General features: G+C 36.4%; 1 protein-coding gene across 1 annotated transcript in view; it reads right to left on the minus strand.

Annotated features, from left to right (window-relative positions):
- Dhx36 (DEAH-box helicase 36) overlaps positions 1-14,780 on the minus strand; it is a 43,470-nt gene that overhangs the window by 13,992 nt on the left and 14,698 nt on the right. The window contains exons 10-19 of the mRNA XM_059265413.1: positions 11,584-11,724; positions 11,227-11,329; positions 10,790-10,877; positions 9,708-9,763; positions 6,450-6,514; positions 5,582-5,725; positions 2,753-2,870; positions 1,932-2,030; positions 438-611; positions 207-293 (exon numbers count right to left, since the gene is read on the minus strand). Of these exons, the coding sequence (XP_059121396.1) occupies positions 207-293; positions 438-611; positions 1,932-2,030; positions 2,753-2,870; positions 5,582-5,725; positions 6,450-6,514; positions 9,708-9,763; positions 10,790-10,877; positions 11,227-11,329; positions 11,584-11,724 (1,075 nt within the window). The remainder of the gene's footprint in view (positions 1-206; positions 294-437; positions 612-1,931; positions 2,031-2,752; positions 2,871-5,581; positions 5,726-6,449; positions 6,515-9,707; positions 9,764-10,789; positions 10,878-11,226; positions 11,330-11,583; positions 11,725-14,780) is intronic.

Below are 14,780 nucleotides of genomic sequence, written 5' to 3' on the forward strand. Positions count from 1 at the left end.
TGTTTCAGTCTTACTTTTTATATAAGTCTTTCCCCAAAAGATAAAGATGAGCTCTTGTATAAGACAGAAAGTTCATTTTTATAAAATGTTCACCAAATTCGAACCATTTATCAGCCATTTATTCCTGAGATATAAATATGGTCACTTGAAAGTATTTCAAAACATGCTCCCGAATAATCTAGGAACAGAACAAGGTTTTTTCTTACCTCAAATGCATTCACAACTGTCAGGTGATCACTTCTAGTTTCCTTTGCCAATTCCTTTCTTCTTGCATCTGCAACCTTTTCTTTTCCCTAAAAAAGTAACAGTTGTAGCTTAAATTTTTTTGACATTATAATAATGATGGGTATTTTACTGAAAATCTAATGAAATACACATGTGAACAGTTAACTAATTACAGCATTAAAAATGCCCAGCCTTGTCTCTGTCTTTCTTACCAGAGGAATGACAAAGGGATCTTTAAAGCTGAGACTGGCAGCAATAGTGAGCACTGGATCCAAGCAACAGAATAAAGCTCCAAAAAGAATCATTTTTCCAATATGTGGCTCAACAGGTAATCGGGCTAAATGGACGCCAAGAGGTGTCAATTCTTCTTGTTTATCCAAAGCACTCTGAAAGGATAGAATTTGCTCTTACAGTAGGCCTGGCAAAGCACTCCACTAAAAGCTACTATAGTTAGCTGTAAACACACAGGCCACTAATCATTCTCTTAAGTCCCAAATGCCCCAAGCATTGTTTTAGATGCCTTCAACAAAAAACTAAATTCTAATGTCAGCAAAGGCTAGTGACTTATTCAAACAAATACAATTAATCTACAACTTGGAAATGTTATGTTGGAAATAAAGAAAATCACCTGTGGTAAAACAGTTAAGAAAAGACAACAAGTAGGTGAAATGCACAGTCCCTACAGTCTAGTTTAGGTGCTATAACGCAAAAAGAGGTAAGGGGCGGGCATACATGGAAATGACTTCTGTTCCAATTCCCTGGGTAATCTGGTTCAAATGAGGACAGCTAGAAAAGTATCCTGAAGACACCAAGGAAATATAAGGACACAGTTGGATAATTTACAGGGCTATTTTAAGCAGTTTCTTAGTTTAAAAGCCTATCTCAGTGCTACAAAATCCAAATTCTTAAAAATTACCTACATGGATAGCTTCCATAAAACATGTCCTGGCACCCTCCAACCCAGCACTAACCAACAAGACATTGCGGATAAACAAAACTGTTCTTTCTCTCCATGGTCCAGTCCAGTACAGAGAGGTGCTGTAAAGCATATGTGTGAGTACAACTGAGGTAATGAATTTCTAACTGACTCATAATGTAAATCACCACACACAGCTGCAAACAACAGATGTTCTCATCTCCTGTGCTTCTCTTACTACTCTGGGCATCAATTCATGGCCAGTCCTGGACCTCTCAACATGGTTCTATGGAGGAATGACTGCCATTACAGATACTTAAGAGTTTCTCAGAGCATAAAAAGGAAACAACAAAACCAGAAAATCTATGGAAATGCTATAATGGTGAGTGACAGTTCAAAAATTGTTACAACATTATGGAGATAAAACATTTGTTTATATATATTTCAAAATGTAAGGGTTGCCTCTGTCAAATGTCTATACTACCATTAAACTACTTAAATTTGACAAGAGAACATTATGGTAATCAGAAAGAGTGAAATAAGCCAACCCAGTTCAAGAATACGTATGTGAAGACCACTAAAGAAAAACTTCAAGATTTCATGTAATTTTAAATCAAGTCTTGCGATGAACAAAACTCATGAAGACTTGTATCTTAAAAACACAAGAAAAGTGTCATCAAATCTGACAACGCTCTACTCTGGAATAATAAAAGCTTTTAAGTAGCCAGTGTACATGCTATAACATGCTAAATACAAGTTATACTTTTTTTTAAAAAAGAATCAAATTTACCAGTTCCATTAGGTGCTTTATGGAGAGCAATACTGCCTCATTTGATGGTGGATCCATTAATCTACTCAGAAAATAAGCAATTCCACCTAGCCTTAAAATCTGTGGAGACAAATATAATTAAATATGAATCAAAAAGATATAAAAACATGAACTCAAAAGCTTATATAACACTTTCTAAGAGCAAATTAACTAGTGAGGAAAGTTATCAGATTAAAAATCTCAACAAGTTGACTACTGATTACCTTAGAAATAGGGTTAGTTGAGCATATATATACACACACAAGGTATAACATTTGAAGATATAACAACAGCTAGCCAGACTTGATGGCAAGGACTATAATACTGTCTACTCAGGAGGCTGAGGCAGGATGATCAAGGTCAGCTTGAGCCAATTACTGAGACCATCTCAAAGCCAAAAAAAAGAAGAGGGGGGGCTGTGAGAATGCAGTCAGTTAAGTGGTAGACAGCTTGCTTTCAATCCTCTGAACCACAAAAGTTAAGTAACAGTACTGATCATTATATGTCCAACACTGTTTTAAGAATTTCGTACAGGAATTTTAAGTTAAGAAAAATCTGCTCAATGAAGCAGAACAAAATTTCCAGGTAGGAAGTGAGAATCAAACACAGGTACCTTGATCCTAACAGTAACAACTGTTCAATATACATCAGAAGGAAGTTTCAGTAGTTTCCTCACACAAGCAGAATGAAGTTCATAAAACAGTCCCTTTTTGTGGGGTCATACTATACTTTCTCCTATTAAAAAGGCTGAAAACTATAATACCATCCTCCACTTAGTTCGTTAGTTCTCCCAACTAATATACCTTTATTTGCAAACAAAGTTCTTCCAAAGGAGTTCTCAAAATTTCTGGTAGTTGGTAGTCATCTAGAAGACTTGCTCTAAGGCCATTATACAGATGATAACAATGACCAGGCTGAACTCTTAAAAGAAAAAGAGAAAAAAAGCATTAACAAGAGCATGACTTTTAGAATGCCAAAGAAAGGACAGGAAGGGAAAGTACCCAGTACCCATTTCTCACAAGCCTGTTACACACATAATTATTATTCCATGTCTGTGAAACCCTATTTCCTTCCTATCTATTTGGACAGACCCTAAACCCAATGTCCATATTTTACTTTGTTTTTGTAGTTCTGGTTTCTTTCCTGTTTTAAACATTTTTTTCTTTCAATTAACATATTAATAATTTCAATACAGTGTAATACATTTGAATATATATGTGCATTAATTAGATCAGTCTATTTGTATATCCTTACTTTGTTATATAAGCCTCCAAGCACCTCTCTTGGTCCTGGTAAAGCACTATATTACTCTGAAGGACAGCTGTCCTTCAGTACTACAGAATGCCAGAACACACTCCCATGTCTTTGGCAGCTCCCGTGCTCCAGTTTTAGAAAGCAATGAAAGACAATCGTGTCCACAATTCAGTTCCCTATGTCTGAAATTCCTGACCTTGCTCAAATTGCAGCAATCTACTCTGGTCAGAGTTAGAGTTGTAACAATCAATACACCTTGTAAGCATACTTTATAACAAACTCTGCTCTAAGCTAACCTGCATTTATTAATTAAGGAACATATTTAAATGTACTCTACTTAGTGATCTCTCAGACATTGGATACTCTTTTATGTTTATAATTTAATACCACAACTAACAACAGAATTCATGTATTTCTAAACAGAATAATATTTCAAAAGATCTGGCCACTGTAGAATAAAAGTTCTAAAATTTTCAGGTTTTTGGTTGTTTGCTTTTTTTTTTTTTTTTTTTTGCCTAAGTCTACAAAGATTCAGTATCTATTATCTAACATCTCTCTAGTGTTACAGAACTAATACTATCTATCACCTCACAGAAACTAACCATATTTCCAGAAGGGACCACATGATATATATAGTAGCTTGCTTGCTTGTTTTCTGGTCTCTAAAATAACCATCAATCTAATCAGGCTTTGTGAAGTATCAACTTCACAAGAACCTGTCTAGAAATTAGGTTAAAGAGGGACAAACTGTAAAGGTTGTAGTAGAAAGCAAGAAAGAGCTTTATAGATTCAGCACACATTTAAAACATAGGGAGGATATAAGGGCGAATAAAGTTCTTTACCTTTCCATGTCTAACATGAGTCCATATATAAGAGTGGTGACTTTTTTAATTTATTTATTTTTACCTTTAAGAGGTAAAGGAAAAACTCTTTTGCAACACCAGACATGACATTGTCACTAATATAATAAAAGTATGAATCAAAAGGAAGCAGTTAGCACAACTATGTGTAAAGGTCAAGACAAATACTGTTCTTATCACTGAACAGATGTTCTCATTTCTTATTACTACATCAATGGAGAAAAAGTGCTTCCCTTGTGCTTTTACTGTTGATGAATTGTCAGAATCAGTACTGCGGAAAAAGACAGTGACTAGAATCCCAACCGTGGAGCCAGGCTACTTCTGTCTCTGCTATGTGCAAAACTCTGGGACTCTGAATGAGTTAATTTAATTTCTCTATTAACTCAATTCCCTTATTCTTAAAACACATAGTTGATACCTTAGCTATGAGGTAAGAATTAAGCATTTAAGCACTCAGAAGAGGAGCTGGCACTCAGCTATTATTAAGTAATGCATACTTTAAGAAACAAAACTGTAAGTAATGTAACTAATACATTTTATTAATTTTAATTAACTAGACTAGGATGTTGGAGAAAAATCCATAAAATAAAAAACTGAGCAGATAATTTCCAAAAAAAAAGTATGAATAAAACTATTTTCTTATTTAAAAAATGTGTTGTTGTAATAGGTAGACATGGGAAAGTGCAAGTGCAAAGTACACTGAGATCTCATCTCACCTCTTCATAGCTATTATCAAGAAAACAGATGTTAGTGGAGATGTGAGCAAAAGGAGCACTTAGGATACTTATGGTGGTAACGTAAACTGGTAAACTTACCAAGCAAATCAATATGAAGAGTTCTCAAAAAACTACTACACACACATCCAAAGGAATCTAAGTCAGCATACAACAGAGGTACTCAAATAGCCTACTGAGTGCTGCTTTAATCACAATAGCCAAGTTACACAATCAGACTAACTGCCCCCACAGGGGAGTTGATAAAGAAAACATGGTACACATATACACAATAGAATTTTATCCGTTGTAAAGATGAAATTATGATACCTGCAGGAAAATGTTGTCAGCCACTCAGAAAGGCAAATGCCAACTGTTCTCTCCTATGCAGAATCTATGTGTAAACTCATATATACATGAGTTAGACAGGAGACGGTTGGATAGATAGGTGGATGGTCATATAAAAATATAAAAGGGATGAGGAGTGGGAAGGAAGATGTTTAAATGCAGGAGGCATGAGGTACAGAGAAGAGGGTGTATGTTACATGGAAGAGGGACTATCTGAGTAAAGGAAAAGGCTAAGGGGGAAGTATAATCACACAAAATTATAAAAATTTTACAAACTTAAAAAAAAAATTACACTTATTTTATATGTCAATTAAAAATCAAATACTGACAGCCCAAAAAGTGTTATAAGTTCAATATAGCATGTAAGCTAACTCTCCTAATATTTCTACATTACAGCAATACAATTTGCTCACTATTTTTCCCATGTTCTCAAGGCCCTGGACAGTTTCCATCTTACCTTCCTGCTCTTCCTTTCCTCTGTTTGGCATTAGCTTTACTGACCCACTCAGCAGACATGGTACTGATGTTGTTCTGTGTGTCAAAGTGTGTCTCTTTAATTTTTCCTCCATCTATTACATAAACCACATCATCTATGGTGATGCTGTTTGGAAAATAGATACATAAAATAGTTTAAGTACATCTAACTTATACCAAGCCTATAGATGAGTTCTTAATATTTTTTAAATTTATTTAAAATACTTTTTACTGGATCAAATGGATTTTAGTAGTTCAGGACTTTCACTACACTTCCCACATTCTTCAGTTTTACAGTAGTCAAGCACCTAACAGTAGGCAGCGTCAGTGTGTAAGCTGAAGTAAAATGATTCAATTACATGTTACATTCTCATGTCCCGCAGCCATCTCAGTAGCATTTCCACTACCTTATGACCAGCTCTGAGAGCTCTAAAAGACTATGGTTTAACAACAACTTCTATAAAATAATTTATTTCAGCAACTGAGCTGTAAGTATCTCCAAAAGAGCATTAGAAATGTTTAAGGCTGCATGTAATTAATTCTAAAATAATACTAACTCTAATTGGAGACAGACAAAAGGACTACACTACATCAGCTTCCATGATTCTTTAGAGAAATTTTGAAAAACTTCTTAAAAGTCTACTTTGAAAAAAAGAACAAAAAACAGTAGAAGAGCTTTAAAAGAAAAACTATAGTTTATATTTGCCACCCATGACTAATGTCAAAAAGTGATGTTTTTTTAAGGGATTACAAAGTATCTTACAGAGCACAAAGGTTTAACTATGTTAATAATGTATGGGACTCAAAACTGATATAATCACCAATAGTTGATAGTTAAAATAGTTTTTTACCTAGTCTCTGCAATGTTGGTAGCAATTACTATTTTCCGAACGCCGGGAGGAGTTTTTTTAAATACCTGTAAGAATAAATACATCAAAGTACACTAATATCTGACATACTTTTACAATGTTATTTCTTGAGATATTTTGATCATTTTTAGCATTTGTTTATTTAGTAATACATGTGTTTTGTTTATAGGTCTATTATTAGCATATACATTTTCAACATAGTGAAATTCTCCTTTGGTAAATCGGCTCCCACAGATGTTACAAGTGTATCACAAACAAGAGGCAAACAGTCACTCCAACTTTAAGCACATCCTTAACAAAAGTTGGTGAGTATAAAGTGAAGGAAAACAGTTTTAATCAAGTACAGGATTTACAGAGCTAAACAAAGAAATATCAACCAACAAGGCAGAAACCCTGCCCTCAGAATGGATGTCAAGTGCTGCAGCATGGTAGACTAGCTTGAGATTAGACTGGAGTAAAATATCCTCTTCAAATGCCAAATCCTACAAATAATGCTACCCCTACCACAGTGGAAAGAAGAGAAGCTGTCAAGTACCTCTGCTGTGATGCATACACACACCCAAAAGAACGCATTTATCCTTTTGCAAAAGAGAGCAACCAGTAAATAGTAGGCACATATTGTCTAGCAAATGTATGCATATTCTACTAGCTTAGGGTGTCAAAGATGGAAGAACCTCCACATTAGATACACTTTTACCTATTCTTCAACAACAAGTTCATTCTTCCCCATTCTTTTCCACTACATAGCATTCTTTTTCTTATACAAAAGGCTGAATCTTCCATCAAAGTATCATCAAACAGATTGAAAGAGTCATAGTATTATCTTATTAAAAAAAATTAGAAAACTGGGAGGGAAAAAAGATAGATTCTGATTCACTTCACTTCATTCTACTAAGGTCTGAAGACACTGTAGTATCAGAAACTATTATTCTCACTAAGGAAACCCTGGATCTGACAGAGCCGGAACAGTTGTAATATATTATTGGTAAAACAGGAAATCTCCTGTTACTATACTAATTGTGATAAGTCAAAATCTCAAACACCATGTCTCAAACTATGTCCAGTAATTTCTAAGTTGGTTTTTTTTTTTAGTGGTATTTACATACTTTTTTCTTTGATTAAGGAAATCTAAACAAGTTACTGATGAAACCATTCTTTAAACATTCCTAACACTAACAAAACTAATCTGATTGGTAATTTATCCTAGTTAAGTTTTTGTGACCATTCTCCAAAGAAATGATTCTTTTTTTTTTTTTTTTTTTTTTTTTTTTTAAAAGATTTATTTATTATATATAGAGTGTTCTGCTTGCATGTATGCCTGCATGCCAGAAGAGGGCATTAGATCTCATTATAGATGGTTGTGAGCCATCATGTGGTTGCTGGGAATTGAACTCTGGACCTCTGGAAGAGCAGCCTGTGCTCTTAACCTCTGAGCCATCTCTCCAGCCCAAGAAATGATTCTTTATAAACTATTTTTTAACATGGATCACAACTTTAAAGTGTTTTTTTTTTTTAAGATAAATAACATATAATACAGTTAAGTCTGTGAAAACATAGTTTAAATTTTATCATCTGGGATGACAATGCTCCCCCGACTCTGAGAGCCATAGACTATCTAATGAAAACTTCAACATCAGATATTAGAAAACGCCTTTTTGTTTTGAGTTGCTGGTCAGATCAGGGCTGTCTAAGAGACTCCCTGACACACACACCAAACACAGGCTATTGCTATTGCCCTTGGCTGTCTCTCAAAGACTGTTCCTATTGCTGAAGACACAGGTACTTCAGACACATAACCCAGAGGATTACAGCTGGTTTGGACCTGAAAGCTTCCTCCTTGACAACTACCTTTCTCGGTACCAGAAGGAACCATCAAGCTTCCAAGGGAGGAAAGAAACCAATAGTTCTTCCCAGCTATGATGCTTATAAAACTGAAACAGTGACCAGTGTGGCATACCTTGGTAGTAACCAACAAACAGCACTCTAAATGGACTTAATGACTGATCAACAATAGGTAAAGCATGCCTGCTACTGGAAACCTAACCTAGCCAAATATCCAGAAACAGTGAGGTCATGGATCTTGGAAGAAAAGCTACAACCACTACCTTATTAAACTAGTATAATTCTGAACTACATTCTAAATATTTACCCTTTTACCCACAGGTAAGTATAGGATATGTTGCTATTTTGTTTGTGCTTTAACAAATAAAGCTTGCCTGAAGATCAGAGTATGGAGCGAGCCACTAGTTAGCCATAGAGGCCAGGCAATGGTGGTACACACCTTTAATCCCAGCAATTGGGATCTCACACCTTTAATTCCAGCACTAGGAAGGTGTGGATAGGAAGTGATAAGGCTGGGTGGAAAGAGGAATATAAGGCAGAAGGAGACAGGAGCTCATTGCATTTAGTCTGAGTATTTGTGGAGACAGGATCTTGCCTCCCTTTCAGGCTGAGGATTCGGTAGAGGTAAGAAATGTCTCCAGTAGCTGGCTGCTCTCCTCTGATCTTTCTGCTTTCACCATGATATCTGACTCTGGGTTTTTATTATTAAGACCAATTAGGATTTGTGTTACAATATGCCTCACTACTCATCAAAGAAACATTTATTTGCAACAGAGACTGTTACCAAAAGCCACAACCAATAAAAAGGGACAGAACAAGAGACTGTGTATTGCACAGTCCCAACTGTTCCATCTACAAGGCAACTCTTGTACCGAAGGCTCAGAGGGCACAGCAGAAGATGGGATGGGAAGATTGTAAGAGCCAAAGGAACGGAAAGTTTGCTGTGAAATTTCATCTCCTAGAAATGTCAGAGAAGCTACACCTATCAAGTCTCATCATCATGACTGCCCAAACAAGACCTGATCAAGGACAACATCAACAGATACGCTAACATCGAAAGGGGAAAGGCCTCAACCCTAGAAAGAGAACTACAATAGGCACCTAAGGAATGCTGGGCGCAGGAGAAATAGCCTTCCGCAGGAAAGAGCACACCAGTTGATTAACCAATACCAAGCAGTCAGCTCTAAAAATCACAGACATATAAGCAACATTATAGGGACTCAGCTGGTCATATTTATATATTTAAGAATGTATGTACAAACATACAAGGGTTGGAGGAAGGGAAGGGAAGGGGGGAAGCAATGTAAGTACATTTTAATTTCAAAAAATTAACAAAACACAGTAAGTAGTTGTAAAGTCTGCCTCAATCCGAGACTGAAAACAAATTTAAGAACATACCTGTGTTTGGTTTACTGTAGGCATCAGTGAATGTAAAGGTATAATAAGAAACTTATCTGAAAATTAAAAAGTAAATTAAATTAAAGCTCCATTAAACACATATGGCACATGTGCAGAACAATAAATTCAGCTGCTGAATCACACAGTTCTTAATTTATATTTCTACATACAGTCAACCTGAGTTTTTCTACAATAGTTTTCTGAGTGCTCCAATGAGTTCCAGTTAACATTTTACTCTGTTAATCTATTTTATATTGATTGCTTATTAATTCTTTTCAAGATAAAAACAATTTTTTTCTATTAATATGTATATGTCTCTTTGTGTGTATATGCCACACGTATGGGTGCCTGTGAAGGCCAGAAGACTAAGCTGGGTGCCCTGGAACTGGAGTTACAGGCAGCTGTCAGCCACCTGATGTAGAGTGGTGGGAACTGAACTCAGATCCTCTGGAAGAGCAGCAAGCATTCTTAACCACTGAGCCCCTGCCCAAATTCTTAGAATTCTCGGTGGTGGGAGTCATCTTTCTAAATCACATCCATAAAAGGCCATTAACTCCATCTGGACTATTAATAAAACCTCCAATGAGAGGGGGGAAAATTGCAAGTCCCTAAATACTAATATTTTAATTTTAAAGCTCAATCTTACTAAGGAAGTTCAGAGAAGGGGTAAAATAATACTCTCATAAAACTAAAAGCTTCACAAGCCGGGTGTTCGTGGCACATGCCTTTAATCCCAGTACTTGGGAGGCAGAGCCAGGCAGATCTCTGTGAGTTGGAGGCCAGCCTGGTCTACAGAGCGAGATCGAGGACCAAAACTACACAGAGAAACCCTGTCTTGAAAAACCAAACCAAACCAAAAACCTAAAAAGCTTCACAATGTGTGTCCCATCTTTTATGACTCAGAACTTCTAGAAAACATTCAACTCAAAGTAAAAAAACCCAACAGGCCTTAGACTGTCAAAATCATATACTAATATAGCACCATTAGTAACTATTTCTTCAAATTAAAAAGGAAGAGAGGATAACACATACTACATGAATTCAAGCAGCAATCTTGGAATTATAATACATTTATTTAATACCTGATTTAAACATCACTTGTGACATCAAGAGATCATGTAAAGTGCTGATATTGTCCCAGCCTGGTAGAAAGACCAGTATTGCACCATCCTATATAGACAGGAAATCACTATTAAAACGACCACATCAATAATCACAACATCAATAATTACTGACAATCAATTCTATGCACACTAAATCCTCACTAAAAATAAAGTAGCTTTGAATTTTAGTTACTATTTAAATGAATACAGAGCCCATTAAAAACTCAAGATTTAAAATCCAGAGATAATTTGTTTAGTCTTTTCTTTATATAAGTTAAATGCCTAAATATGGTATTTTGAGATTTCCTTCCAGACCACTTCTCAAAAAGCATTTAGGAAAGTGAGTTTTTCATGGCTTTGATATGTTAATAAAATTAAAAACTGCATTACTTGAAGAAAAACTAAACAAAACTAACCTCTTCTTCCAAAACAATGTATCGAATAAGGGCAGCAATCAAATTCAGATCAACTTTATCATCATCCATCCTTTCCAAAACATCTACGGTACTTGCAGAGTATCTACCAAGATTACACAGAAAGTCATGAAATGCTTGGTAAGTTTTCTGTGGCTTAATCACCTATAAAACCTTAAAGTTAACTCAGTCTGCATATAACCAAACAATCTATAGATATGAGAAAATTAAAACTACTGGGATGGTAAATAACAGGTAAGCCAAATCAGTATGTTGAGCTGGAATGAGATTCTCTCCCTTCAAGTACATTCTCAGTTCAGACATCCAATCACTGTGTTCTCGCCTCAAGTACACACTTACCTTGTCCGCAGCTCCTTTATATAAACTGGCCAGCGTTCTTTATAGATTGCCTCTTTTTCTTCTTTTTCTTGTCTATTTACATGACCCTGCATGAAACCCCTCTTGAACTGGGATCTACGTTCTTTTTGTTCTGGAACGTATCTAAAATAAAAAAGTATTATGTATCTTCCCACATTTCAAACAGTATGGCTTTAAGTATACCTGATTTTTTACATTGGAGATTTCAAGCCAGATTCTAAAGGGTATCTTCACTATACTTTCCAGCAAATCCTGCCCAAAATATTAACTTACTTTAAGTGTTAATATCTAAAACTTCACATTTAAGATAAAAAGTACTCCCTACTAAAGCATATGAGATCTATATGCCATCTAAACAATCTAAATGAGAAATGATTTCTGAGCTGGGCAGTGGTGACGCACGCCTTTAATCCCAGCACTCGGGAGGCAGAGGCAGAGCCAGGCAGATCTCTGTGAGTTCGAGGCCAGCCTGGTCTCCAAAGCAAGTTCCAGGAAAGGCACAAAGCTACACAGAGAAACCCTGTCTCAAAAAACAAAAAAAAAGAAAAATGATTTCTGAGTTAACTTTTATCTTCAATTTTAAGTTTGCTCCAAAATAATTTTTTTTAATACAAGGTCCAAAGTAAGACTTAATGACGGCTTAAGAGAGTAACTTGGACTTACTTTGAAAGTTTTTCCAAACCAAACTGCACATAAGATCCCTTGTAGAGCCTATAAAATAAGACTCCTAAATGTTAGCAGTATGATTTCAACCCAAGGATTTGAATTAGTAACTCCAGGAGTATCAGATTCATCCTAGAAACTGCACAGTTCTGCTGTCACAGTTACAGTGAAGGGGAGCCCCAGAAGTAGCATTTACGTTGTATGTGTCCTGACTCATGCTAAAGTGACACCATGGTGCTATGGTGAGTTTTCAAAACAGAGGAAGTACATGTGTCCAAGAATTATTCACTTGTATTGTGAGCTCTGAGAAACAAAGGGTGGAAAGAGGCAAAGGAAAAGTGAAGCTACTTTAACCCCAAAGGCTCTCAGAGTTCAGAGGATAGCATCTAGATGGAATGGGGAGGGTGAGTGGAGTCAGATGGAAATCATGTCACTGCTCCACCACTAACTAGTTGTGGTCTTGCAGAAGGTATTAACCTTCCAGGCTTTAGTCACACACTCGCACAGTCCATATTCTTACCATATTACTAGCACAAGAATCTAAAAAGTTATTATGTGCCTGGCATATAGTAAATACCAAAATGTGGAAATCATCTTTCCTATTCAGTACCATTGGCCAGAGTCTCCCTAAGTCTTTAATACATAAAAGGCGCCAACTTGAGGTATGGGAACATGAGACTGACAAAGATACTGACTAGAAGCATAAGCAGAGAGCTGGTTCCCTTTCCAGTGACGTCAAACAATCAGAGGTAAGCTTCAACTACCCCGTAGTCACTCACAGTACAGTCACAACCCTCCACATCCTGTCTTATTCTTCACCTAGCCATTGTATTTCTTTCCTCCAATTTTCCTCCTGCTGTGCTTCCTTCTCAAGGAGGGAGGCAGCCGGGATTTCTGACAAAAATTTCTACCCAAAAGATCATCCTCCTTCAGCTCCCCACATCCTGAAGCTAGGCAGGGGATGGGGACTGCATGAAAACCTTCTTCTTGTTACACCAGTCCCCTTTCCTAGAGTTCCTCCATCTTTTGCTGTCTTCCAGCAAGCGTAAGAAAGCAATTCATTATGAAATGTAGATTGCCAATACTTCATCATTTTAACATTGTCAAGCTGTTTGTTGTGTATTATCTTACAAAGTAGGTGCTAAATAAGCATGATAGAAAGTAGACAGCGGGCTGGAGAGATGGCTGGCTCAGCGGTTAAGAACACTGGCTGCTCTTCCAGAGGTCCTGAGTTCAAGTCCCAGCAACCACAAGGTGGCTCACAACCATCTAGAGTAGGATCTGATGCCCTCTTCTGGCATAAAGGCAAACATTTAGATAAGAGCATTCATAAACATTGAATTTAAAAAAAAAAAAAAAAAAAAAAGAAGATACCTAAAAAGAAAAAGAAAGTAAGTAGAGAGCAAGGAATTGAAAGTAGAATTAAATGCATAAAAAGTTTATGGCTGACTATAAAATCGAAACACAGACCACTCTGTTCTGTCTCTCCTTTAGAACATTCCTTTCTCCCTCTAGAATATACTCTCCTTCCTTCCTATCAACTTTCACTATTTCCCTGATCAGTCTAATCTACTCACAATATGGCATCTCATTTCTTACAAATTACTTCCCAGACAGCTTTACCCCGTCAAGACACAAAATGAAAGGGTGTACATACACCAAGTCTTCCCTTTTTCTTTAATGAAAAGTACAGGTTTAATGTATGTGTTAAATAAATGTCTAGCCAAGATTTAGCTGACTTCTCTCCATGTAAAATAAACTGTAGATCTTTGCTCTTTCTTCCCACTATCAATTTTAGTTTTAATTAACAAGTGGGCTATATAAAGTCTTCAAAAAATTTACAAATGTTTCTACATCTGTCATCTGCTTATTTATTCATGTGTGTATTATAAGCTAGGCACTGTGATGTACAAGTTACCAAGGTGAGTAAGACAAAATCCTTGACTTTAAAAACTTAAAAATCTTCTGCAAGGGGCAAATACACACTATAGTTATGACAGCGAACGTAAGTGTTATAAAGTGGGAGATACAAGGAAATTGGGATTTTTCCTACTTAGGGGTTTACAGATAAAATTACAAAGAAGGTGTCAAATGGGACATGAAAGAAGTAGCACATACTAAAATAAAAGGTCATGAAGAGAGGCCTCGAGTGGCTGACAGGAGTAGTACATTCCATAAACTACAGGAGACGTCACAAGGAAATAATACTAAAGAGAGCCCAACGGTAAAGGGCTGTGGGCTGAATAAGCATTCGGGAGCCTGGGCTTTCCTCTTCCTCGCCTTTTCGCATTAATGAACACATACAATTTTGTTCAGCTTGCTAAAGGACACTGCTGGCAGCTTCAAGGCTGGTACTGGTTCTCAGTCAGTACTGAGAGGCAATGAAAGGTACACTAGTGGAGGCACTCTGGTATACAACCTACTCAGACTTTTTCAGAGAAGTTTCAAGTGCAAAGATGTCTCTTGGGGGGAGGAAGAATTCACATGATAAGATTTGTGAAGAGCAAGTAGAAAGT

This window comes from Peromyscus eremicus, chromosome 6 (genome assembly GCF_949786415.1).
Source record: "Peromyscus eremicus chromosome 6, PerEre_H2_v1, whole genome shotgun sequence".
Lineage (NCBI taxonomy): Eukaryota > Metazoa > Chordata > Mammalia > Rodentia > Cricetidae > Peromyscus > Peromyscus eremicus.